The sequence below is a fragment of the Mustela nivalis genome, assembly GCF_964662115.1.
Source record: "Mustela nivalis genome assembly, chromosome: 1".
NCBI classification, from domain to species: domain Eukaryota; kingdom Metazoa; phylum Chordata; class Mammalia; order Carnivora; family Mustelidae; genus Mustela; species Mustela nivalis.
In genome coordinates, this window is record NC_139020.1 from 193,682,263 (window position 1) to 193,708,151 (window position 25,889).

The 25,889-nt window shown below is 48.8% G+C and overlaps 2 protein-coding genes and 1 long non-coding RNA gene across 28 annotated transcripts in view; 1 reads left to right on the forward strand and 2 right to left on the reverse strand.

Annotated features, from left to right (window-relative positions):
- CHDH (choline dehydrogenase) overlaps nucleotides 1-24,485 on the forward strand; it is a 38,354-nt gene extending 13,869 nt beyond the window's left edge. For 6 of the 7 annotated variants that reach the window (XM_082743058.1, XM_082743060.1, XM_082743061.1 and 3 more), the window contains 8 exons: nucleotides 13,362-14,119; nucleotides 14,689-14,840; nucleotides 15,436-15,565; nucleotides 16,492-16,626; nucleotides 17,781-17,923; nucleotides 18,419-18,521; nucleotides 19,245-19,703; nucleotides 23,751-24,485. In XM_082743058.1, coding sequence (XP_082599184.1) covers nucleotides 13,417-14,119; nucleotides 14,689-14,840; nucleotides 15,436-15,565; nucleotides 16,492-16,626; nucleotides 17,781-17,923; nucleotides 18,419-18,521; nucleotides 19,245-19,663 — 1,785 coding nt within the window. In that variant the 5' untranslated portion in view covers nucleotides 13,362-13,416 and the 3' untranslated portion in view covers nucleotides 19,664-19,703; nucleotides 23,751-24,485. Of the gene's footprint in view, nucleotides 1-13,361; nucleotides 14,120-14,688; nucleotides 14,841-15,435; nucleotides 15,566-16,491; nucleotides 16,627-17,780; nucleotides 17,924-18,418; nucleotides 18,522-19,244; nucleotides 22,526-23,750 lie in introns of those variants that run through there. The other variant, XM_082743059.1, reaches the window with a different exon arrangement.
- On the reverse strand, nucleotides 15,550-17,830 carry LOC309870754. 3 transcript variants are annotated; one of them, XR_014314795.1, is made up of 3 exons: nucleotides 17,732-17,804; nucleotides 16,945-17,649; nucleotides 15,550-15,603 (listed from the first exon to the last, which is right to left on the reverse strand). It is a non-coding gene; the product is annotated as an uncharacterized lncRNA (long non-coding RNA). The 3 variants fall into 3 exon arrangements; XR_014314796.1 differs by having other exon boundaries at nucleotides 15,573-16,255; nucleotides 17,759-17,830; XR_014314797.1 differs by having other exon boundaries at nucleotides 15,573-16,255.
- CACNA1D (calcium voltage-gated channel subunit alpha1 D) overlaps nucleotides 23,728-25,889 on the reverse strand; it is a 296,054-nt gene continuing 293,892 nt past the window's right edge. For all 18 annotated transcript variants that reach the window (XM_082742639.1, XM_082742638.1, XM_082742630.1 and 15 more), the window contains one exon: nucleotides 23,728-25,613. In XM_082742639.1, coding sequence (XP_082598765.1) covers nucleotides 25,320-25,613 — 294 coding nt within the window. In that variant the 3' untranslated portion in view covers nucleotides 23,728-25,319. The remainder of the gene's footprint in view (nucleotides 25,614-25,889) is intronic.

A 25,889-nucleotide genomic window follows, 5' to 3' on the forward strand; every position in this document is an offset into this window, starting at 1 on the left:
CACCACCCAGAATGTGTTAGAAATTGGAGACTGAGGACACCACACATATATCAAGTAGCTCTCTGAAAAGCCTTATTTTTCCATAATGGGATTTTCTGGGGGAGAGCAGTGCAGACAAACCCAAGTTGGTCTGCGATAGCCTGAGTGAAGGGAAGGCTGGATGGCTCTGGTTTTTACTGTGGTGTGGGTGTGGAACCAAGGTGGGCTGGAGTTGCCAGATTTGAAAGGCCCCCTCCCTGCCCCCACAGCACAGGAATGGCGGGGCTTTCTTACTGACTTGCTCAGATACAGGGAAAGGGAGAGGCATGGAGCTTAAAGCTATCAGTGATCAAGCATCAAAAATAAACTCAGTCTTTATTACACTTTTTACAAGTAAAAAAAATTATTTATTTATTTATTTTAAAATATTTTAATTTATTTATTTAACAGAGAGAGAGAGAGGGAACACAAGCAGGGGAAGTGGGAGAGGGAGAAGCAGGCTTCCCGCCGAGCAGGGAGCCTGATGTGGGGCTCGATCCCAGGACCCTGGGATCGTGACCTGAGCCAAAGGCAGATGCTTAATGAGTCACCCAGGTGCCCCCGCTTTTTACATTTAAACTGCCAGTCTTTAATAGTATATAAAAATACAGTTGCTTTTGTATGTTGACCTTGTATCCTGTAACCTTGCTAAATTCACTTATTCATTCCAGTCGCCTTTGTAAATTTCTTGGGGATTTCTATGTAGATGAGCATGTTATTTGTAAAAAAGGACATTTCTAATTCTTTCTAATCTGTATGCCTTTTACTTTTATAGTAGTTAATTAACCTTAAAATGCTGGTTAGAGGGTGCCTGGGTGGCTCAGTGGGTTAAAGCCTCTGCCTTCGGCTCAGGTCATGATCTCAGGGTCCTGGGATCGAGCTCCACATTGGGCCCTCTGCTCAGCGGGGAGCCTGCTTCCCTTCCTCTCTCTCTGCCTGCCTCTCTGCCTACTTGTGATCTCTGTCTGTCAAATAAATAAATAAAATCTTTTTTAAAAAGTGCTGGTTAGAACCTTCACACAGTGTTGAACAAGTGGTGGGAGTGAATATCCTTGCCTTGTTCCTGATCTCAGGGGGAAAGCTTTTGGCCTTTCGCTGTTGAGTACAAAGCTAGCAGTAGGTATCTCACAGATGTTCCTTATCAGGAAGTTCTCTTTCATTCCTTGAGTACACAGAGACTTTATGGATGGAATATGGAATATCGCCAAACACTTTCTGCAATAAGATGATCACATGGTTTTTCTCTTTTGGTTTCTTAATATGATGGAATACATTGATTAATTTTCTCCTGTTGAGCCAACTTCACATCACTGGGTTAAACGCTGGTTGGTTACGGTGTATGTTGATGGACTTGATTTGCTGAGATTTTGTTAAGGATGTTTGCATCTCTGTTCATGATGGATGTTGGTCTGTCGTCTTCTTGTGACGTGTTTGGGTTTGGTAACAGGTTAATGCTGGTGTTCTAAAAATAATTGGGAGACGGTTCTCTATTCTTCTGTTTTCTATAGAATTGGTATTATTCCATCTTGGCTGTTTCTTAGATTTTACCAATGAAGTCTAAAGTTTTCTCTGTGAGAAGAGTTTAGATAATGAATTCAGTCTCTAATAGATATGTATAGCTATTGAGGTAACATAGTTCTTGAGTCAGCTCTGAGAATCTGTCTTTCAGTTATCACATTTTTTTTGGCACAAAATTTCCACATTATCCTTATATTGTCTTTTAGTTGTCTGTAGAATAGGTAGCAAGTGATTCCTCCATTGCCAACGTTGTTAATTTGTGTCACTTCTCTTTTCTTTGGGCAGAGGTTTATTATCTTACTGTTTTAAAGAACCAAATTTTGGTTTTATTTATTTATTTATTTTACTTTTAAACATGTTTTCTTTTTCTTTAAAGATTTTATTTATTTGACAGACAGAGATGACAAGTAGGCAGAGAAGAGGCAGGCAGAGAGAGAGGTGGGGTGGGGGAAGTAGGCTCCCTGCTGAGCAGAGAGCCTGATGCGGGGCTTGATCCCAGGACCCTGGGATCATGACCTGAGCTGAAGGCAGAGGCTTTAACCCACTGAGCCAACCAGATGCCCCTACTTTTAAACATGTTTTTAATCTTATTTCTGTTATTTATTTCTATGATGACTGGGGGATTGATTTTCTTTCTGATATTTTTTAAAGATAAAAGTATAGGTCATAAATTTGAGCTCTGACTTTCCTAATATAAGCATTGTAATGCCATGATTTGTCAAAGCTCGGCTTCACCTGAATTCCACTCATTTTGGTCTCTTGTGTTTTCATTTTCATTCAGGGCAAAATTTTAATTTTTCTTGTGATGTCTTCTTTGACTCGTGAGTTATGTAGAAGTGTATCGCTTAATTTTTTACGGATTTTTCAGATACAGATTTTTTATTTATTTCTAAATCAGTGTTTTTGTTTTGTTCTGTTTTGTTTTTGTGGACAGAGAACACACTTTGTATCACTTCCGCCTTTTACATTTGTTGAGAGTTATATCATGGCCCAGAATCAGGTCTACCTTAGTGAGGTATATTTGGAAAGAACATGTGTTCTGCTGTTGTTTGGTGTTCGATAATAAGTGTTGACTAGATCAATTTGTACCTAATGTTAATTTTTCTGTATTCTTACTGATTTTTTGCCTGGGTTTATTTCTTATTGAGAATAGGGAGTGTTGAAGTCTCCAAATGTGATTATTTATTCATTTCTCCTTTCAGTTCTATCAATTTGTGCTTCATGATTTTGAAGCTCTATTAGGCACATATTTATAATTATTTTGTCTTTATGACAAATTGGCTCCTTTATCATCTTGAAATGTCTTTTTATTTCTTTTTTTAAAGATTTTATTTATTTATTTGACAGAGAGATCACAAGTAAGCAGAGAGGCAGGCAGAGAGGAGGAAGCAGGCTCCCTGCTGAGCAGAGAGCCCGACGAGGGACTCGATCCCAGGACCCTGAGATCATGACCTGAGCCGAAGGCAGCGGCTTAACCCACTGAGCCACCCAGGCACCCCTTGAAATGTCTTTTTAACCTTGGTAATATTCTCGGTACTGAAGTCTACATTGTCTGATATTGATGTAGTCATGCTAATTCTTTTTTTTTGTATACTTTTAGAAAATATATATATATATATTTTTAAAGATTTTATTTATTTGACAGAGAGAGATCACAAGTAGGCAGAGGCAGGCAGAGATAGAGAGGAGGAAGCAGGCTCCCTGCCGAGCAGAGAGCCCGATGCGGGACTCGATCCCAGGACCCTGAGATCATGACCTGAGCCGAAGGCAGCGGCTTAACCCACTGAGCCACCCAGGTTCCCTAAAAAATATTTTTTTATTTATTTGACAGAGATCACAAGTAGGCAGAAAGGCAGGCAGAGAGAAAGGGGGAAGCAGGCTCCCTGCTGAGCAGAGAGCCCGATGCGGGGCTCGATCCCAGGACACTGAGATCATGACCTGAGCTGAAGGCAGAGGCTCAACCCACTGAGCCACCCAGGCGCCCCAAGGGAAGTTTTTATTATAAAAATTCTTTATAACTGCCGTAAAGTAGATTCTTAGTAGGATTACATTTAAGTTTTTAATTTTTTTTTCAATTTTTATTGAAATTCTCGTTAACATACAGTGTACAGGAGTTGAATTTAGGAGTTCGTCAGTTACATGTAACACGCAGTTCTCATCATAACAAATGCCCTCCTAAATACCCATCCCCCATCTGACCCATCCACCACACCCCACCTTCCATCAACACTCAAGTTCTCTGTCGTCCAGTGAAAGGTATAGAATTGTTGAATCATTGTACTGGACACCTGAAACTAATGTAACACTGTATGTTATGTTTGAATAAAAATATTATTCCTAGATTAAAAAAGACGAATACAAAGGGGGGAAAGTGTGTTGTATTTACCCCCTATGGTAGGCTTCACAGTTGCCTCCCATGATACCCATGTTCTAGCTCTTAGAAGCTTTTAGAAGGAGCTCGTCCTGCTGACACCTTGACTTTAACCCAGTGAAAGGGTTTCAGACTACTTTCAAACTGTCAGCCTCCAGAACTGGAGGGGAATAAATTTGTGTTGTTTTAAGCCACGAAGTTTATGGTCATTTGTTACAACAGTCATCAGAAATTCATACACGCACATCTCTCTCTCTCTCTCTCTTTTTTTTTTTTTTTGGAGTAGATTGACATTTCTAGCTGGTGTCGTACTTCTTTTGCCTGAAGAACTTCCTTTAACGTATCTTGCAGTGCAGATCCACTGGCAATAAATATCATCAGCTTTTGTTTCTCTGAAGATGTAATTCTCCTTCATATTTGAAAGACAGGTTCACTGGGGAGAGAGAGTTATAAGTTTACTGGATTTCTCCCCCACCATTTCAATGCTTTACAGTTGTCCTTCCATGATCTTCTGGATTGCATGTTTTTTGATGAGAAGTTTGTTGTCACTCTTGTATTTTTTTCTTCTGTGTATGTTTCTTTTTTTTTTTTTTTTAAAGATTTTATTTATTTGACAGAGATCACAAGTAGGCAGAGAGGCAGTCAGAGAGAGAAGGGAAGCAGGCTCCCCACTGAGCAGAGAGCCCGATGCGAGGCTCCATCCCAGGACCTTGGGATCATGACCTGAGCTGAAGGCAGAGGCTTAACCCACTGAGCCACCCAGGTGCCCCGTATGTTTCTTTTTTTGGCTGGCTGTCTTGATGATTTTTTCTTGGGATTTCCGCAATTTGACTATCATGTACTCGGATGTGTTTTGTTTTGTTTTTTAAATTTTGCATGGGGTGCTCTAAGCTTCTGGGATCTGTGATGTTTTCTCTTAGATTAATTTTGGAAGCATCTCAGCAATGATCTCTTTAAATATTTTTCTCCTCTGTTTTCGCTTTGCCCTTCTCTCTCTCTCTCCCTTTCTTCCTTTCACCCTGCCCCCCACCTTTCCCGTCTCCTTTTTCCTTGTATACCTCTCCCTACTGGGATTCCAATGATCTTAACTCTAGATAGTTTGAGATCATCCTGTGGCTTTTAGCTGTTCTCTCTTCTCCTCACCCTCTCTCTCTTTCTCCGCTGTATATTATTTCCATTTGGGTAAGTCCTATTAGCCTAATTCGCATTTTCACTTACTCTCTTTTCTGCTGTAACCAAATTATTCATTTCTGATCACTTTTTTTTTAAAGATTTTATTTATTTGACAGAGAGAATAAGTAGGCAGAGCAGTAACCACAGGGACGGAAGAAGCAGGCTCCCCACTGAACAGAGAACCTGCTTCTGGTCTCCATCCCAGGACCCTGGGATCATGACCTGAGCCAAAGGCAGATGCTTAACTGATGGAGCCACCCAGGCGCCCCTCTGATCATTTTTTTTTTTTTTTTAGCATTTCTAAGTTTCCAATTTTTGCTGCAATCACCTATCTGCTCAACATGTTGTCCACCTTTTCAACTAAGTCTTGTAAAATGTGAAACTTGGTTATTTTGATGTCTTTGTTTGACAGTTCTGATATCTGGATGGGTCCTACCTTGGTCTGGTTCTGTCAACTACTTTATCTTTTGATAATGAGTCATTTCCTTTTCTTGTTCTTTTCTGTCTCAATATTTATTATTTTTAATTTTAGTTGTAAGTATACAATACTAGTTTCAGATTTACTGTATGTTGATTCAAGAATTAACTCATCACAGAATGCTCACGGTGGTTTTCAGTGTCCTCTGGTTTTCATCAACTTTCATACAAAGTTATCGCAGTATTATTGACTATATTTCCTATGCTGTACTTTTTCTTATGGTTTTAGATCTTACATTTAGGTCTCTGATCCTTTTGAGTTTATTTTTGTGTATGGTGTAAGAAAGTAGCCCAGTTTCATTCTTTTCAACGTGGCTGCCCCATTTTCCCAACACTATTTGTTTATTTTTAAAGATTTTATTTATTTATTTATTTATTTGACAGAGATCACAAGTAGGCAGAGAGGCAGACAGAGGGGGCGGGGAGCAAGCTCCCTGCTGAACAGAGAGCCCAATGCGGGGCTCAATCCCAGGACCCCGGGATCATCACCTGAGCTGAAGGCAGAGGCATTAACCCACTGAGCCACCCAGGCACTCCCCCGCAACACTATTTATCAAAGAGACTGTCTTTTTTTGTATATTGGATATTTTTTACTCCTTTGTCATAAACAAATTGACCATAAACATGGTTTTATTTCTGGGCTCTCTATTCTGTTCTACTGATCTATGTGTTTTTGTACCGGTACCATCCTGTTCTCATTACTATGGCTTTGTAGTATAGTTTGAAATCTGGACCCATGATACCTCCAGCTTTTTGTTCTTTCTCAATTTTGCTTTGGGTATTCAGGATCTTTTGTGGTCCCATACAAATCTGAGGATTATTTGTTCTAGTTCTGTAAAAAATGCTACTGTTACTTTGAAAGGGATTGCACTAAATCTGCAGATTGCTTTGGGATGCATGAACATTTTAAGGATATTAATTCTTCAAACCCATGACCATGGTATATCTTTTTCCATTTCTCTGTGTCATCTCCAGTTTCTTTCATTGAGATCTTATAGTTCAGAGTACAAGTCTTTGAGCTCCTTGATTAAATTTATTCCTAGGTATCTTATTCTTTTTGATGCAATTGTTTTCTTAATTTCTCTTTCTGCCAGTTCATTATTAGTGTATAGAAACTCAACAGCGTTCTGTATAGTAATTTTTGTATCCTGAAACTTTACAGAATTCATTTATCAGTTCTTTTTTTTTTAAAGGTTTTATTTATTTATTTGTCAGAGAGAGAGAGAGAGAGCGAGAGCGAGCGCAAGCAGACAGAGTGGAAGGCAGAGTCAGAGGGAGAAGCAGGCTCCCCTCGGAGCAAGGAGCCCGATGTGGGACTCAATCCCAGGACGCTGGGATCATGACCTGAGCCGAAGGCAGCTGCTTAACCAACTGAGCCACCCAGGCGTCCCTCATTTATCAGTTCTAATAGGGTTTCGAATTCATTTATTAGTTCTAATAGGGTGTTTTAATCTTTAGGGTTTCCTGTACGTATTATCATGCCATCTGCAAATCGTGACAGTTATACTTTTTCTTTACTGATTTGGGTGCCTTTTCTTTCTTTTTCTTTTTTTTTTTTTTTTAAATCTGAGTGCTGTGGCTAGGACTTCTGGTACTATGTTTAGTAAAAGTGGTAAGAGTGGACATCTTTTGTTTCTCATCTGAGAGGGCAAGTGTTCAGCTTTTCACCATTGATACGATGTTAGCTGTGGGTGCGTCATATACAGCTATTATTATCTTGAGGTATGTTCCCTCTATACCCACTTTGTTGAGTTTTGTTTTTTTCATCATGAGTAGATATTGAGTTTTGTTAAATTTTTTTCTGCATCTTTTGAGATGATCATATGATTTTTATCCTTCATTTTGTTAATACGGTGTTTCAGGTTAACTGATTTGTAAATATTGAACTAGCCTTACATCCCTGGAATATATCCCACTTGATTATGGTGAATGATCCTTTTAGTATATTGTTTGCTAATATTTTGTTGAGGATTTTTGCATCTATGTTCATCAGGGATATTGATCTATAATCTTCTTACAGTATCTTTGTCTGGTTTTGGTATCAGAGTAATGCTGGCTCCATAGAATGAATCTGGAAGCATTCCTTTCCCCTCTTCTGTTTTTTGGAATAGTTTGAGAAGGATAGGTATTAACTCTTCTGGTTAGAATTCACCTGTGAAAATATCTGGTCCTGTACTTTTGTTTGTTGAGAGTTTTGTCATTATGGATTTGATTTCATTACTGGTAATAAGTCTGTTCAGACTTTTTATTTCTTCCTGAGTCAGTCTTGCAAGATTGTATGTTTCTAGGAACTTATCCACTTCTAGGTGTTTCAATTTGCTGGGGTGTGATTTTTCATAGTGGCCTCATAATCCTTTGTATTCTGTAGTGTTTGTTGAAATTTCTCTTTCATTTGTGATTTTGTTTGCTTTTTTCTTGATGAATCTGGCTAAAGGTTTATCAATTTTATCTTTTTGAAGAACCAGCTCCTAGTTTCATTGATCTTTTCTTTTCTTTCAAGGCTTTATTTTATTTCTGCTCTGATATTAATTCCTTCCTTCTATTGACTTTGGGCTTCTTTTTCTTGTTAGATTGGTTATTTGAGGTTTTTTTGTTTCTTGAGGTAGGACTGTATTGCTATGAACTTCCCTCTTAGAACTGCTTTTGCTAAGCCCCAAAGATTTTGAACCATTGTGTGTCCATTTTCATTCATCTCTGGGTTTTTTTTTTTTAAATTTCCTCTTTTATTTCTTCATTGACCTATTGGTTGTTTAGTAGCCTGTTATTTAGTCTCGATGGTTGTCTTTCTACCAGACAAGGAAAAAAATCTTTTAAAGATAGATTTATTTATTTATTTATTTATTTGTTGATTTGAGAGAGAAAGAGCATGAGAGGGGAAAGGTCAGGGGGAGAAGCAGGCTCCCCTCCGAGTAGAGAGCCTGATTTGGGACTCCATCCTGGGACTCCAGGATCAGGACTTAAGCGGAAGGCAGTCATTTAACCAGCTGAGCCACCCAGGCACCCTTCCAGACTTTTCTTAATTGATTTCTAGTGTCATACCATCATGGTTAGAAAGGATGCTTGATAGGATTTTAATCTTCAATTTATTGAAACTTATTTTGTGGCCTAATGTGAGAACTGTCTTGGAGAACATTCCATGTGCACCTGAAAAGAATGTGTATTCTGTTGGTTTTGGATGGAATGTTCTGTATATATCTGTTAAGTGTATCTGGTCTAATGTGCCACTAAAAACCAGTTTCCTGGGGTGCCTGCGTGGCTCAGTCATTGGGCATCTGCCTTCAGCTCAGGTCAGGGTCCCAGGGTCCTGGGATCAAACCCCACATGGGGCTCCCTGCTTGGCAGGAAGCCTGCTTCTCCCTTCCCCACTCCCCGCTTGTGTTTTCCTCTCTCACTGTGTCTCTGTCAACTAAATAAATAAAATCTTTAAAATTAAAAAAATAATAAAAATCACTGTTTCTTTATTGATCTTTTGCATGGATGATCTCTCCATTGGTGTAAGTGGGATTGTAAAGTCTTCTGTTATTATGGCATTACTATCAGCTTCTCCCTCTTTGTTAATATTTGTTTCATATATTTAGGTCCTCCTATATCATGCTTAGATATTTTTACATTCTCTTGTGGATTGATCCCTTTGTCACTAAGTAATGCTTTCTCTTGTTACAGTCCTTGTTTTAAAGTCCATTTTGTCTAATGGAAGTATTGCTGCCCCGGCTTTTTCCCTTTTTCCCCTTCCTCTCCTCTCTCTTTCTTTCTCTCTCTCTCTTCTTCCATTCTCATGAAATACCTTTTTCCACCCGTTCCCTTTTAGTCTGCATGGGTCTTTAGATCTGAAGTGAGTCTGTTGTAGATAACCTATAGATGGGTCTTGTGCTTTTGACCCATTCAGTCATTCTGTACCTTTTCATTGAAGCATTTACACACTTACATTTAAAGTAATTATTGATAGGTGTGCACTCGTTGCCACTTTGTCAATTATTTTCTTCTCTCTTTCTTTTTTCTCTTGCTTTCTTGTAATTTGATGACTTCTTTTGTAGTGTTATACTTAGATGCCTTTGTGCTTATTTTTGTGTATTTATTATACATTTTTGGTTTGTGGTTACATAAAGCTTATATATAACATCTTATGTATGTACCAATCTGTACTAAGTTGGTGGTCACTTAACTTTGAACATATTCTGAAATTACTACATTTTTACTCCCCTCCTCCATCTTTTAATGTATATGACATCATATTTTATATCTTTTTGTGTATCTCTTAATGAATTTTTGTAGATATAATTGATTTTGTTAATTTTGTCATTTACCTTCATACTAGCTTTATAAGTGATTACTACCTTTCTGTTTGCTTTTACCAGTGATACTGTTTCCTTTCATAATATTCTTCTAGTTATGACCTTTTATTTTCCTCTTCAAGAGATCCCTTTAACGAGGTTGGCCTAGAGGTGATGAACATTTTCAACTTTTATTTGCCTGAGAAACCAACTCTCCTTTAATTCTGAACAATAACCTTGCCAGATAGAGTATTCTTGGTTGTAGGTTTTTCCTTTCAACACTTTGAAAGTATCAGGTCACTCCCTTCTTCCTGCAAAGTTTCTGCTGAAAAATCTGGTAATAGCTTTGTGGGATTTCTCCTTTTATGTAACTATTTGCTTTTCTCTTCCTGCTTTTATGATTCTCTTTAATTTTTGCCATTTCAATTATTATGTGCCTTTATGTGGACATCCTGGGTGCCTCTCGTTAGGGACTTTTTGAGCTTCCTGGACCTTGGATGTCTGTTTTCTTCCCCAGGTTAGGGAAATTTTCAGCTACTATTTCTTCAAATAAGTCTTCTGACCCATTCTCTCCTCTCTTTCAGGCACCCCTCCCTTTTTTTTAATAAAGATTTTATTTATTTATTTGACAGAGATCACAAGTAGGCAGAGAGGCAGGCAGAGAGAGAGGAAGGGAAGCAGGCTCCCTGCTGAGCAGAGAGCCCGACATGGGGCTCGATCCCAGGACCCTGGGATCATGACCTGAGCCGAAGGTAGAGGCTTTAACCCACTAAGCCACCCAGGTGCCCCTCGGGCACCCCTTTAATGTGAATGTTGGTACACTTGATGTTGTTTCAGAAGTCCATTAATCTATCCTCATTTTTAAAATTCTTTTTCTTTTTGCTGTTCAGTGTGGGTGCTCTCCACTACCTTGTCTTCCAGATTGCTGATCTGTTCTTTTGCATCCTCTAATCTGCTGTTAATTTCCTCTATTGTATTTTTCAGTGATTATTCTGCTCTAATTTGTGCCTTTTTGTATTTTCTCTTTGTTGACATTGTCCCTGAGCTCACCCACTCTTCTCAGTGAGCATCCTATGACTGTTACTTTGAACTCCTTAGCAGGTAGATTGCCGATCTTAGTTCTTTGCTTAGTTCTTTTTCTGAGGTCCTGTCATCTTTGGTTTGGAGTACATTCTTCTGTATCTTCATTACGTCTCTGTTGGCTTCTGTGTATTCAGTAGGGCCTTTTGTAGAAGGCACCTATAGGACCCAGTAGTGCAATCCCCCTGGCTCACCAGAACCAAGCATTCAAGGGGTGTCCCTTATGTGGGCTGTTTGTACCTTACTGTTGTGATTGGCCACAACTTGTGTGGCTGCCTGAGTGGCCCGGCCGTAGCTGCTAGAGGTGCACAGGTGGGCCAGCCCTGCTGGCTACACAGGCACACTGGTGAGCCGGGCTGGCTTAGACTGGGTACAGCTGGCTAAGAAAGCCCAGTGTAGCTGCTGCAGGTATGCTGGTGTATGGGGTTAGCTCCTGGCACAGCTGGCTGAAGGGCCTAGCTGTAGCCACTGCAGGCATGCTGGGGTATGGTGCTGGCTCTCTGTTTCCCCAAGGCAAGAGTCATTGGAGGGGTGCCAGTCCCAGCCGAGGCCACCTGCTGGGAGTGCTGGGACAGGAGCCACTTTGGAGGATGCGTGCTAGGACAGGTGGGCTGAGTGGTGTGGGTCTCCAGGGAAATGCTGGTGGGGTGGGGGCAAGCAATGCCATCAAGGTAGAGGAAGTATCAAAGTGGCTCCCACACATCCAGCAGGCTGAAGGAGGACAAGAAAAAGGGCATCACCAGCACTTCTGTACCTGGAGAAATCTCCTGCAGATCCCTACTGGCTCAGCAAACATGCTAAAAGTAGTCGGTAAATCTTCATGTATAGGCTAGGTGCTCTTCCAACTGTTACTTCCATGCAGGGGCCTGAGACTGAGTGATACAGCACACTGGCCCTTTAAAGGCAGACGCTTGGTTTCCTTTAGCCCTCCAGCTCTCCCAGAGTTCTGCCTCACAGATTTTCAAAGCCATACATCATGGGGGCTCATCTTCCCAGTGTAGATCCCCAGGATGGGGGATGCCCCATGTGAGGTTTGGTCCCTGGCTCCTCAGGGAGGACCACGGTGCTTGTGACGGTCTTCTCCTTGTGGCGGGAAACCCACCGCAGTGCCAGGATGTTGGTCCCTGCCGGCCTCTCTGCCTCTGCTTGAAGGGGTCTTCTCTTTATGGTTTTAGCTGTGGAATAGCCACTCTGCCAGTCTTCGGGTGGTTTTTCAGAGCAGGCCGCCCTCTGTGTCCTCACTGCCTCCATGTGTCTATGCGAGAAGGTGAGCTCAGGGTCCTCCACCACCACCCTCTTCCTCTTTATCTCCCAAATTTTTACTGAATGCAGGACCTTGTGTGTAACAGGATAGTAGTGACTGAGGCAAACAGTATTTATGCCTAGAAAGGTCATGCTGTTTATTCTACCAGGTCGTGAGTGTGGAGTGTTGAGCCAGCCCCGGTGGGAGCTGAGTGGTGGGCACGGCTCCCTTGCACTAGTATGGGACCCGGAGTGCTAGAAGGCTCTTCTGTGTTCCTGCTTTCAGGAGGGCCTGGGGCTGCTTTCTCGTGTGCCCTCATGAAGGGAGATGGGGTCATTGTCTACATTCGTCTCCTAGCCCGCCTGCGGGCTAGGCTGCTGCTGGACTGGGGCAGGCTCATAGAAGGGCTGGCGGATGGGGCAGGGGTGTCTTGACATTCCTCGGCTCTCTCTTGTGGAGTCAGTCCTGTGCGCCTGAACCTTATACGTGGGGCTTTCTCAGATGTGCTTTTGTCAGGAGAGTGGGATATACTGGTTCTTTTCCACCCCTGTGCAATGCAATGAGCACTGTTGGGATTTATTTGCACATTGTTGAGAAAGGCAGCTCCAAAAGCTATTGGCATTGTGTTGTTCAAACACCAACACCCTACAGAGATCTCTGAAGACTGTAGCTCTGCCCCAGCCCTGCTGAAAAGTCTTCTAGCTCCCTCCATGGCCCTCAGGCCACAGGCTCTGAGTTCGGCAGCCTGGAGCCTCACACCTTGACCTTCCTTCAGTTACTTATGTCTCCTCTGTCTCCCGGGCCCCAGACCATCCGCTTTGAGGGCAGATGTCTTGTTCTCTGGGTATTGCTAGAGATGAAATGGTGCCTGGCATGAGGTAGGGGCTCAACAACCACCTTAAAGGGATGAGCATTGATTGCAAAGCCCAGAAGGCCCTGACCTCCCCTGCATTCCAGCAGCCAGACACCTGCCTAGCCTCTGGGTTCACCTACATCTGTCATTGAGAAGCTTCTCTGGGGACCACCCCTCCTCCCAAGTTTGGGGAGGAGCCCCTGTGCCTCCAGCCCTGTACATAGGAGCATGGACCTCCCAGTAGGGCTCCCTCCTCCTAGTTCCCTAGTGCAGGGTCCTGCCAGCCAGTCCTGCTTTGGGCCAGTTCTGCAATGTGCATGCCGAGTTAAAATTCTAAAGCTGCTTTTCCTGTTTTAGGAACGTGATTCATTGCTTTCCTCTTGGTGGATGTGCGAGGACCTGGGCTAGAAGCATGTGGCGTGTCCCGCGAGGCTGGAGGGTAGCGCGCCTGGGACCCTGGGGAGCCGAGGGGCGGAAGCAGCCCCCCAGTGTCCGCGCACTGGCCAGCGTGGGCTCCCGGAGCGGGGAAGAATACAGTCACGTGGTGGTGGGTGCGGGCTCCGCGGGCTGCGTGCTGGCTCGGCGGCTCACCGAGGACCCCGACAAGCGCGTGCTGCTGCTGGAGGCCGGGCCCAAGGACGTGCTGGCGGGGAGCAAGCGGCTCTTGTGGAAGATCCACATGCCCGCGGCCCTCGTGGCCAACCTGTGCGATGACAGGTACAACTGGTGCTACCACACGGAGCCGCAGCCGGGCCTCGACGGCCGGGTGCTGTACTGGCCGCGCGGCCGGGTCTGGGGGGGCTCGTCGTCTCTCAACGCCATGGTCTACATCCGCGGCCACGCCGAAGACTACAACCGCTGGCAGCGGGAAGGCGCCGCGGGCTGGGACTACGCGCACTGCCTGCCCTACTTCCGCAAGGCGCAGAGCCACGAGCTGGGCGCCGGCACGTACCGCGGCGGCCAGGGCCCCCTGCACGTGTCCCGGGGCAAGACCAACCACCCGCTGCACCACGCCTTCCTGGAGGCGGTGCAGCAGGCCGGCTACCCGCTCACTGAGGACATGAACGGCTTCCAGCAAGAAGGCTTCGGGTGGATGGACATGACCATCCACCAAGGTAGGGCGGGCTCCTGTCCTGAGGCTGCCTGGGTCTGCCTCTTCCCTTCTTTAAAGTAAAGGAAGCTACACTCCAGCACAGCTCCATCCCTTCTGATCTCATCGTGGTCAGTGAGGGTAAACAGGAGCTCGGAGGAGGCCCAGTGGGAAAAACGATTTGGAGACAGAGACTCTTGGGCGTTCTCTAGGCCTCTGGCTCTGTTGTCTTGGAGTCAACTCTGCCCAAAGAGCCCACAGTTGGAAGAGACTTGTAGACGAGGAAACTGAGGCACAGGGCACCACAGTGCCTTGCTCACAGCAGGACCGAGGCAAGGCCTGGGTTGATCCAGGGCTCCTGCCTGGCTCCAAAGGGTTCTCACCCCATTATTAGCTGCTCCTGGTCTGTCATCCTGTCCAGAGCAGAATAGGTTTTCCCACCGCTAATGGATGTGGACTTCAGTCCAGCGGGGAATTGTGGTCTCAGCCTTCCGAGGCAGAGCTCAGTATTCGGGGAAGGTCAGCCCCTTTCCCTGTGCAGGTGCTGGAAAGGGAGGCAGGAGCTGTGCCCGATGTCCTTGCTCTGTCCTGCAGGCAAGCGCTGGAGCGCCGCGTGCGCGTACCTGCACCCGGCACTGGGCCGCCCCAACCTCACGGCCGAGGCCCAGACGCTCGTGCACAGGGTGCTGTTCGAGGGTACCCGCGCCGTGGGTGTGGAGTACGTCAAGAACGGCCAGAGCCACAGGGTGAGTGAGTTCCTGCCAGAACGGGGCTGCGCACGTGGAGGGGGACGAGTGGTCCTCCCTGTGGCTGGTGCTTCGGGCTCTGATCCCTAGGGCCTTGGGGAGGTGGCCTCCTGGCCAGCCGGGAGCTGTCAGGCCAGCCACATGCAGAGAGCCTGTCGCGGCCCCTGTGAGCATCTGCCCCTCCTCCCAGAGCAGCCCCCCAGTTCCTTCCGTACCTTTTCAGAAATGGCTGACTTTAGTAAGACTTAGTAATAACCACAAATGTGAACCCACTCCCTATTGCACACCACGGTTTCCTGCCCCGTAGTGCGTCAGGGTTGGGCCAGGGGAAGGGCTGGCTCACTGCTGCTGGATTCACACCGCCTGCGCGTGCTCGCTTTCACGGGTGTCACTGGTCACTGAAACTCCGTGCTCTGGTGTTTTAAGACCATCGTGACGGCCTGGCTGTCACAGGACGGGTCATGGCAGAGCTGCGCCTGCCCAGGGCTCTCCTAGAGTGGCCTGCTGAGCATCCTTGGTGTGGGACTGGGCTCCGAGGCCACGTTCTCGGGGTGCTGCCTGGTTTTGCGGGAACTGTGACCTGTGCATCTTCCAGGTTTACGCCGGCGCGGAGGTGATTCTGAGCGGGGGTGCCATCAACTCTCCACAGCTGCTCATGCTCTCGGGCGTCGGCAACGCGGATGACCTCCGCAAGCTGGGCATCCCGGTGGTGTGCCACCTGCCCGGTGGGTTCCCTTCTCCCCGCTCCTCACAGGGGCCCCTACTAAGAAAAAAGGGCTTAGTGGAGTTCGTTAGCGTGGAGTGGGGTGGGGGCATCAGTTCTTCCCATGAGCCTCAGTGGACACCCCTACCCCCCCCCCCAAAGACCCCAAGTCTTTCTGTCGTTCCCCCCGACTCCTTGGCCCTCCTGTGCCCCTGGGAGGTTCTGCCCCTCCACCAGGGAGCATGGCCTAAAAAGCCCGCTGGGCCAGGCGGCTCTGTCCCCAGGGCAGCCCTGCGGTGATAGGGGTCTGGGTCTTGGTTTTAAGTCCAGCAGCCCTCATGTTAAAAATGCTGGCTGGGTGCTCTGGGGCATGCTTTTCATGCTGAGACAATTATCACGGGCCTAAAATTGCACTTACAGTCTTTGATACCCATTAGGGCCTCTCACCTCTCTTAGAACCCAACCTCCCCAGAAATGACCTTTTTTGCGCAGAGGGTTCCTAGTGAGAGGTCCGTCAGAATGCTGGGATAGTGGCCTGCCCTGCGTCCGCTCGTGCTCAGATGAGCTCACACAGTGTCTGCCCGGCTCGGCAAGGCTGGATCCCCTCCTTCCCCCGGCCAGGGGTACAGGTGGCGCCTGCTGAATGCCCAGGCTTGCCCTTGGGGAGGGAGCTCCCTGGCAGGATGGCATCGGGACGGTTCCAGAGGCTGCCCTGGACAAGGGCAGGTGGCTTTGGCCGCCCGAAAAGCTGAGATTGGCTTTGAGCATAGGGATGGAGTCCCTGGAGATGACCTTTTAAGCTGAGACCCAGGGAAGGAGCAGGAGCTGGCTTGGCAGATAAATGGATGGGGGTGAGGGGGCTTTTCAAAAACAGGGGATGTTGAGAGGCTGGTGGCAGGTAAGCCACCCTGAGAAGCCATTCTCCCTAGCCCCTTGCTCCCATTCCAGGGGTGGGCCAGAACCTGCAAGACCACCTGGAGGTGTACATCCAGCAGGCCTGCACCCGCCCCATCACCCTGCACTCGGCGCAGAAGCCCTTGAGGAAAGTCCGGATTGGTCTGGAGTGGCTCTGGAAGTTCACAGGTGAGCGTGCTGGTCTAGGGGCAGCGTGGCCTCCTCCCTACGGTGCTGTGAGAGGCAGCTCTGGTCTCAAGTTACTTATTTCAAGCTTAGTTCTGCCCTTTGCCTCAGCTTTCCCATCTGCAAAATGGGGATACAGAGACCTGTCTGGCAGGCTGTCGTGAGGACCAGATGCAGCAGCCCAGGGCCAGTCCTGGGTCAGATTCCTCAGAGCCCAGGTGCCCCTCTTCCTTACATATGGACAGGGTGGCCTTGTGCGCCAGACACCATCTGGGGTCCAAAAAGCCAGGAGAAAAGGCACAGTCAGCATCCATTTCTCACCAGTTCCCAGAGTCCAGCGTACTGGCTGGGCCAGGAAGTGGTGCTTGGAGACCCCCTCAGCGTGGGTTTCTCACACACTCCTAGGTGCTCTGTGCTGTGTCGGGAAGGCAGGTGCCCCCAGGGAGCTTACACGCTGCTGGGATCTGTGGAAAGAGACTGCGTGAACGTGCTTAAGTTCTACGATCCGGGCGACAGTGAAGTGGAGGCTGAGAGGCAGGGAGACGCACAAAGGCCCCGGGTCTAGGCGTCCGGCGTTGGAGGAACAGAGACGCTGGGCCAGGGAGACTGCAGCACATGGAGGAGGGAGCAGGGTGTGATGAAGATGCTGGAATCTTGAGGGCAGGTGGGGGCACCGCAGGGATGCCCGGGCAGCTGCCTGTGAGGAGGGTCTGAGTTGGGACCGAGGGAGGGGTGGGGTGCTGCTGCCGGGTAGATGGATCCCAGTAGATTTGTGAGCCGAAGTCAGGGAGGCTTTCTGAGGGCCAGATGTGGCGCAAGGAGGAAGGGGCAGAGGCAGCGGGAATGTCTGACTTAGGCCTTCGGGGAAAGAACAGCCTGTCGGGGTGGAGCCAGGTCAGAAGAAGTTGGAGATCCCAGTGACACCAGGCCTCACAGGTGTTGGTGGTGGAGGAGTCTGGGGGAGGGCAAAGCCAAAGCCCCTTGGCGTGAGCGGATACTGGAACCTGTGGTGCTGGGCTCACCCACCTGAGGGAGAGATGCTGAGCACTCAGTCCCGGTGCCAGGACAGGGCCCAGAGGAGGGTCAAGGAGAGGGGAGGCCAGCCCACCTGTCCCGCCCTGATTCACTCAGCTACCTCGTCCTCTTCTGGTCCTCAGGGGATGGGGCCACGGCGCACCTGGAAACAGGTGGGTTCATCCGGAGCCGGCCTGGGGTCCCTCACCCGGACATCCAGTTCCATTTCCTGCCGTCCCAAGTGATAGACCATGGCCGGGTCCCCACCCAGCAGGAGGCTTACCAGGTGAGCAGGCAGCAGTCTCCTTACTGCAGCAGGGCCCTCGGAGGGGAGCCCCAGGAGCTTGTGTTCTGCCCGCCAGCTGCTCAGTGGGTCCTAGTGGGGAAGGGAGTGGAGGAGCCTGCAATCTTCCCGAGGCCATGCCAGGAATGGTGTGAGGCAGTCCGCGTGGTAGGTGGAAAGGTGAGCCCTGCCCCAGCTCAGGGCAGATGCTTTAGGGATCCAGACTGCTGGAAATGGACAGAAGTGGCCGGCAGCCTGGGGTTTCCAGCTCTTAAAAGTTGAAGACCATCAGGTAGAAAGCCAGGAAGCAGGAGTGATTGAGGGAGGTGTTTTTGTAATCACTTTTGGAAGGGGGGTAGAGGTAAGACGCAGACAGATGATAAAAGCGTCTACCCTTAATGGGCTTTGGATGTGGAGCCCCATACCACAGGAAACCCCGGGGCCTAAGCTGCCAAGTCGGGAGGTTGAAGGAGGTCCTGCTCCCTCTGGTTCTTCTAGGTGCACGTGGGGACCATGCGGGGCACGAGTGTGGGATGGCTTAAACTGAGAAGTGCCAACCCCCAGGACCACCCTGTGATTCAGCCCAACTACTTGACAACAGGTAATTCACCACCCTCTTGGTCTCCCTCAGGCCTGTGCTTGCCAGGCCATTCATTCAACGAATGAATGAATGCCTTTATGGGGTTCGCCTTGGTCTCTGAATCTTACCCCTGAGACACAAGTCGCCCTCTGCCCCCCTCCCTCTGGGCTGTCCACTTGCACACACTGCTGTGTGTATGCCCTGGGTCACTTGAAGTAACCTTGGGATGTCCTTTGACACAGCAGGGGAGCGCTGCAGCTTTCAGAACAGTCTACCCGAAGATGCAAGGAGATATGGCTGTATGCGTAGAGCCCACAGAGCAGTTGTGCTGCTGCTGCTTTGAGCACCCTCCTGGAAAAGGAGGTTGCATTTCGGGGCCTGCTCCTGCCCACAGCGCAAAGGAGTGCTCCCTATCGCTCAGTAATGACTCGCGGCGTGTGCACAGCCACGATGGCAAGAGGCAGGCTCTATCCACTGAGGATGCTGCCTGTTTGCCACTGGGGGACTCTGCTTGGTGGCAGTAAAACTGGCCAGGAATTGGTGACAAACCACCTGGTGGCTCTGTGTCCCTGACGTTTTTCCCCCCAGCACCGTGGTCTATGGGTCCACCATGGCCGTGGGATCAGAGGGTGGTAGGCACTGACCTGTGTCCCCTCGGGCAGCTTACTGAGCCTCTCCAAGCCTCTCCAAGTTCAGAATCCTCTGATAGGAGTCGCCGCCTCACCTACCTCTTCTCATTGACAGAAACCGACATTCACGACTTCCGACAGTGTGTGAAGCTGACCAGAGAAATTTTTGCCCAGAAAGCCCTGGCGCCATTCCGGGGGAAGGAGCTCCAGCCGGGAAGCAACGTGCAGTCAGATGAGGAGATCGATGCCTTCGTGAGGGCGAAGGCCGACAGCGCCTACCACCCCTCCTGCACCTGCAAGATGGGCCAGCCCTCTGATCCCATGGCCGTGGTGGATCCACAGACCAGGGTGCTTGGGGTGCAGAACCTCAGGGTGGTCGACGCTTCCATCATGCCCAGCGTGGTCAGTGGCAACCTGAACGCCCCCACCATCATGATCGCAGAGAAAGCAGCAGACATCATCAGGGGGCAGCCTGCACTCTGGGACAAGGACGTCCCTGTCTACAAGCCTGGGACCCTGGCCACCCAGCGCTGAGGTGGTCCCTGCCCAAGAAGCCTCCTGCCAAGCCAAGAGGGTCAGCACAGCCCCTGTCCCCGTGCCCTTTCCTGAAACTGTCTAGAATGTTAATTACAGTTCAGTGACTGAGAATGTGACATTTCTTAGGCTGGGAGACCAGTATCAGGCAGCGAAGCAGGTTCCTTTTCCCCAGCACTTTTCTGCAGGCTGCCCCCCAACCTCCCGAAGGGGCAGTAAAAGGGACTGGGGAAGGGGGGCTGGCCAGTGGAGGAGGATGGCTAACTCCAGCCACGGCCTTATCTTCTACTCCACCGCACTCTGCAACCCTGGGTCCTGCTCAGATTTAAAGGAAGTGGTTCTCTCCCGGGCCTCCCTCTTAATTAAGGCAGGCCACTCTGGGAGCAGGGTGCTGTGCGCAGAGGCTAGGTGCAGGCTGGACGCCACGGGAGGCATCTGCCTCAGGCCGCCAACTGCTGAGGCCTGTGCCTAAGCCTCCAGCGTCTCTGTTCAGAGAGAAAGCTGCCTGCCTGAAGAAACACAGGCTTCTTTCTCTTCTGCTTCTCGTGTCCCCTCCCAGTGGGGTCACTCTGAGGCCCACCTCGCCAGTACTCTGGTTCTTATTAAACACAGCCCGATTTCTGGACCTTATTCAGAGAAGAGTCTGGAGAGTCTCTTTATTACCATAGGTTTCCTGATTTAGCATTTTAAACTATTTTCCTGTTACCAGGGAAACCTAAAAACCTAGAGCAAACCCGACAGACCAGACCGCTGCTCCAAGCCAAAGCAGCTAGCCCAAGAGGATGCTTTCCTGTCAGTCTGGGGAGATGACCCGCCGTGGGCAAAGCTGGCTGATTCGTATTCAGCAGCCGTCCACGGGAGCAGACTGGGATCGAGCTGAGGCTGATGGAAAAAGCAGTCGAGTCACACTATACACCTGATCCCATGAAAATAAATTGGCAAAGATTGGAGTTTGGCGGGGGGGGGGGGGGGAACCAGATACAAGTAGCATTTAAAATAGTTCTTTGATCTTTAAACTTCCTGTAATTCAATAATGTAATCTAGTCACCAGTTTTTGAATGGAGAGGACTTAGCCAGACTGTTCTTAGTAGGTAATGACAACTAAATGCATTTTGGATTGATTTTTCTGAAGATTTCCAAAGCCACCATCTGCGGCAAGGGAGAAGAGACTTGCGCTCTGGAAACCTGCCCCGAACAAGGAGGGGAGGGAAAGGGGGCATTCCAGCTTTTCCCCAGGATCAGAGTGGACTGAGATAGCTTGGAGGCCGGACAGCCATAACTTGTGTTTGTGAGAAAGACCTTCCAGAAAGATGCGAAGAAGGAAGCCATTACACCTCTCCTTCCTTTACAAATTTAAAGGAGCTCTGGTTTCCTCTTACCTGCCTCTTGCTTTATTGTCTGTTCCAAGGGAGGGTCTAAGTCGGCCAAGAGATTTATTTCTCCTAGAGAGGTTCCCCATCTGCCCCACAGCCGTGGTCCACAGCCACCATCCTCGGGGGCCCCGACCACCTGCAGGGATGAAAGAACAGTGAGGCAGTGTGGGAGCCAACCCCCCTGCTTGGAGGGCCAGCGAGTAGCAAGTTCAGTGGGTGGAGGGGGTCCCAGGCCTGAGCGTGAACCTGTGGACTTTTCTAGTGTGGGTAGGCCACGTGGCCCAGCCATGCCCTTCCGCCGTCTCTCCGCCTGCTGCGTTGGTGTCAGTCTCTGAGACAGGCGCTGGTTTGCTACTGCGTCTCTGCATCGTCACACAAGCAGAATGACCTGTCAGAGGCGGTGTGTCAGGCTGTACGGCCGGATGACATCGGGGCCCCTCCCCCACTCTAGGCCACTGAGCCTTGTTCCACCTGCAGAAGTCAGTCTCAGAGAAGACAGTGCGTGTTCCATACCCAGGCCCCATGGAAGTCAGAGCGGAATGCTGTGCTGCTGGGGTTCAGCCATAGGGCAGAATATTGGGTTTGGGGTGGCTGCTTGCTGGAGCCCTGACAGGTGAAGGGCAGCCATCTGGCAGAGGGGAACTGTGGCCCGTGCCGCAGCAGCGGGCTGTCTCCAGGTTCCAGTGCTGTGAGGGGAGCCTGGACCTCAGAGAGCGGGCTGTTGGCTGAGGAAGCCAGAGAGGGGAGGAGAGTGCCCACTGGGCCAGACAGCCCTCAGGGCACCCAGACACCAGGCCAGCCCTCGGTCCTGGGAGGAAGTTTATTTAAGCCCCTCAGCAAAGAGCCTGTGATACTAACAGCTGGAAGTACTCTGTAAACAATGGTTGACCAAGTATAACGGAGCCGGAGCCGCGTATGTACCTGGATCAGGCTCTGAGCGCGGATCCCTTCGAAGAAGCCTGCGAGTTCCAGCTCCTGCACGAGCAGAAGGTTCTTCCTGGTCCAACCGGGGACAGAAGGCACAGGCGAGGAACAGCCCGCCTGTTCTGCGGCTCAGAACCAGGAAATGGCAGGTCCTGGAAGCCAGATCCTGGCACCTGGATGCGCTGCCTTTCTGCTTCCAGGGCCAACTGTGGGAATCCTCATTTCCATAAACTCAAAAGAGCCTCATCTCCAGCCAAACCCTGTTCCTCCCCACAAAGGCTGTTTCCTGTTTCCACCAACTTAACATCAGCTCTAATACCTACGTCCTTTTTTCTTAAGCCAGAAGAAAACGCGTGCTCTCTCCACCAGCCTTGTCTTGGGAGCCGGGCAGCCTCCCCGTCCTCTCCTGCCGCCGTCCCCACAGGGTGCCTGCCAGGCCACTCTCAGCTGGTGCTCCCGCGTTGGAGGCAGGGAGCCCGGGCCTGCTCCCCATCCTCCTGCCCTCTCACGTCCCCAGGAAAGAAGGCATATATATCCTTTTGGAGAAATAAAAACTGTCAACACAGGCAAGCCTCGGTGGTGTCTGTTTCTGAGTCAGGGAAGGAGCTGGAGCTCTGTCGCTGACCAGTTTTTAGAACAAACCAGCAGCCGATCACAACAGGGGAAACCTTGGTGAGGAAACACAACCGGCAAAGACACTGAACACCACAACATAGAAACAATTTGAAGTAGAGTGCCTGGTTCCTTTCACAGACATGGGGTCAGCAGTGAGGCAAGTAAAGCCCACACTGTGTACCGAGAAGCTTCCTGGCCTCTGGCAGGCTCCAAAATGTGGGAATAGAGCCACAAAGCCCCATCTGGCCCAGCTGCCTGGATAGAAATAGGAGAAAAAGCTGTTAATGAGGTTCCTGCTGGTTGGAAGTTCAAGCAGAGCTGCCCTTTCCATTTGTGGTAGGAAAAACACAAAACCAAATCCACTATTCCTGGGGATACAACAAAATGACCTTTTTCAGGGGGAGGGGGCCGAAAAGAAGAAACCTTGCATCTTAAAACTTTCCCGAAGCAAAGGGTACACGCCACCACCGCCACATGGTTCGGTAACTTCAAACTTCTTTCAAAGAACAATTTCATGGTAGATGGGGGGTCGGACCAGACTTCACACAGGCCTATTAGGACTGGTGCAGTCTATCCGCAGGCTAGTTTGTGAGTCCTGATGAGGAGAGATGGCGGCCTGCACCAGAAAACCCCATCCCGGTAGGGCTGCTGCTGAGAAGCCACACAGCGAGAACAGTGCCCAGCAGAGGTGATGGGGACGATGGCTTAGCCCTTTAGGAGGAACAGTGCTCTCTGCAGCCAGTGCTGAGTGACCGTGGACATCAAGGAGGGAGCCGTGAGGATAGCAGTTACACCGTCCCAGGACTGCCCTCACGACTGCCCCCCGCCCCCGCCTTCTGCAGAGCTCACCGGCCCACAGCGGCTCTTCGCAGTGAGCGCTCCCTCATACGATAAAAATTATTACACGGTTTTATTCTGAAGAACATTTTGCATTTTAATTAAAAAAAATTTATGTCAGGAAATAGTCATTTACAAACCTTGAAGTGTTTTTGCCTGGATCTGGAGTAAGAATGTCTTAAGAAGAGGTTTGTAAGGTCTTCATAACAAAGTATTGTTATTTACAAAAAAAAAAAAAAAAAAATGGAAAACAAACCCAAAATATTAACAGGTTGTCTAGGTAATATTTAAAAATTTTAAACCAAAAACTGATAATTGTCTTTTTTTTTTGACCGCAGGGAATCCCTGCCAAGGTAACTTGACAAAGTCGGCATGATTCCTTGAACAGAAAAGGAAGCCTTGGTGGGTCTTGTGGTCCAAAAGTGGGTTTTCATCAGGCAGTACAACCGGAGTGTGAGTACGTTCTAATGAAAACTTCAGCCCTCATTCAGTTGCATATAAAAGCCCTCAAGGAGAACACACAGTACAGCAGTGTTGTGTAAAAAGGCAACAATACGACCCGGACAGACCCAGCGTTCTAATCCTGCAGATCATCGCTTTGCCCCTCCGCGCCCCCTCCCAGCACCCCTGTTCAGGACAAGGACCAGCAGCGATCCTCAGGGAGCAAGAGCAGAGGAACTCCATCCACCTGTGCCATCATTTCTACACCAGAGATGCAAAAGAGGTCTTGTGGGGGCAGCAGAGGTGCAGCTGTGAATGCCACAGGGTCAGAGTAACCAGCTCGACCGACAGGATGAGCTTATCGGAGGCTCAGTAAAGTCAAAGACCGCCGCGACCCATGGTGGACCAAAGGTACGCTATCAAATCCCGGAACTCCTGCCCGAAGCAAAGGCTGTAAATCATCATCTGGTATATCTCGTGTAAAGGTAGATTTAGAGTGACTCAAAATATTTTTAGAAAAAAATCTCTATAGTCCCGAGTTCTTTTGAACTTAAAATTTCATCCCCAGAAGATTTTCACGGAATAAATGAGAATTGGCTGTTTCTTCTACTTCTGTACAGCCCAAGTAAAAATGCTAATAATTTCTAAATTTCAGTGGGGAACTACAATTATTAGGACCCATGGATATTGCTGCAGTTCAAATACGGTACAATAATTACAAAATATAGACCATCTCTTTACAAATACAAATTATAGTATATTACAAGTCATGTACAGTAATCTATAATTTTTAAACAAACTAGCGTATCTAAGTTTACCTGGTTGCGAGTGCATGATTATTCCAGTTTACAGTTGCCCTTGAGCTGACAGTCAGAAACCGACTGAGTGACACTCTCTTGTAAACCGGGGTCACATAACAGAAAACCTTGTGTATAAGGTCCTGCTCCCCTCTCCAGATGACGGCTGGTAGGTAGGTCCTGATTCACACACTGTATTTCCAAACAGCTAAACAGAAACCAGGAAGCAGTGTATTTGGGGGGAAAGGGTTTAAAAATGGATATGCTGGGCCCAGTGAATGTCTGATATGCTAGACCGATGGCTGAGGTAATGACACAGGTGTGGTGATCGTCATCACCTTGACCTTCCCCACTGTGCCAGCTGGTGGGTGGGCACAAGTGAAAGCCCCAGGGGCGTGCTGGAAAAGTGGGCAGGGCTTATCCCACCTCCTCACAGGTCCTCCCCTGGAGGGCTCAACCTGTTGCTTCCCACAGCTGGGGCTGGGCATGGGTACACGGCTATCCCCTACCAGGTTTATGGCTTCCATGAGGCATGACATCACTTGTACAAAAGTCTAATTGAATACAGACTCCACACTAGTGCCTAACCTTTCCTAACTACGAGGCACTTTTTCCCTGGCCCTCCGGCGTCCCACCTGAGGCCAGAGCCAGTCTGCCCCTCCCTGGGGGCTACAGGGTGGTGATGCAGATCATTTCATCTGCCAGGTCCTCCTCATCTCTTCCGGGGTCGGGCTCTTCATCACTGTAGCCCGGCCCAAAGTCCTGGAGCTCATAGTCCTGCCGGTGGGAGACGGGGCCCATGCCCCCATTAGCCCGGGGATGCACAGTCCCGTTGAGCAGGTTGCTGGCTGCACTCTCCATCTCATCGATGGTCAGGTCACAGGCATCGGCTATTTCGTGTTTTGTTGCCGATACAAATTTTGGGTCCCTTGCATACCGTCCTAAGCCTTCAGATATCAGGACCTGTGCGGGATAGAGGATTGATGGCATGAATGCTTTATAAGGCTCTGCCAGGAAAATGACAGAGGAGCCCCCTCAGGCACTAACCACAGGATGTGCTCTGGGGACTCTGCCAGTCCTGTTTGCTAGACCTCACATGTGACAGTTAAATGTGAATGGCTTGGAAAGTCATGGAATTCGAACACTACGTATCGCCCAACAAGAGGGAGCCCCACTAGGGAAAAGGTTTCAGTAGGAGGTAGGTCTATCTGCAGGCCTGGCACCTGTCATCCTAGGTCC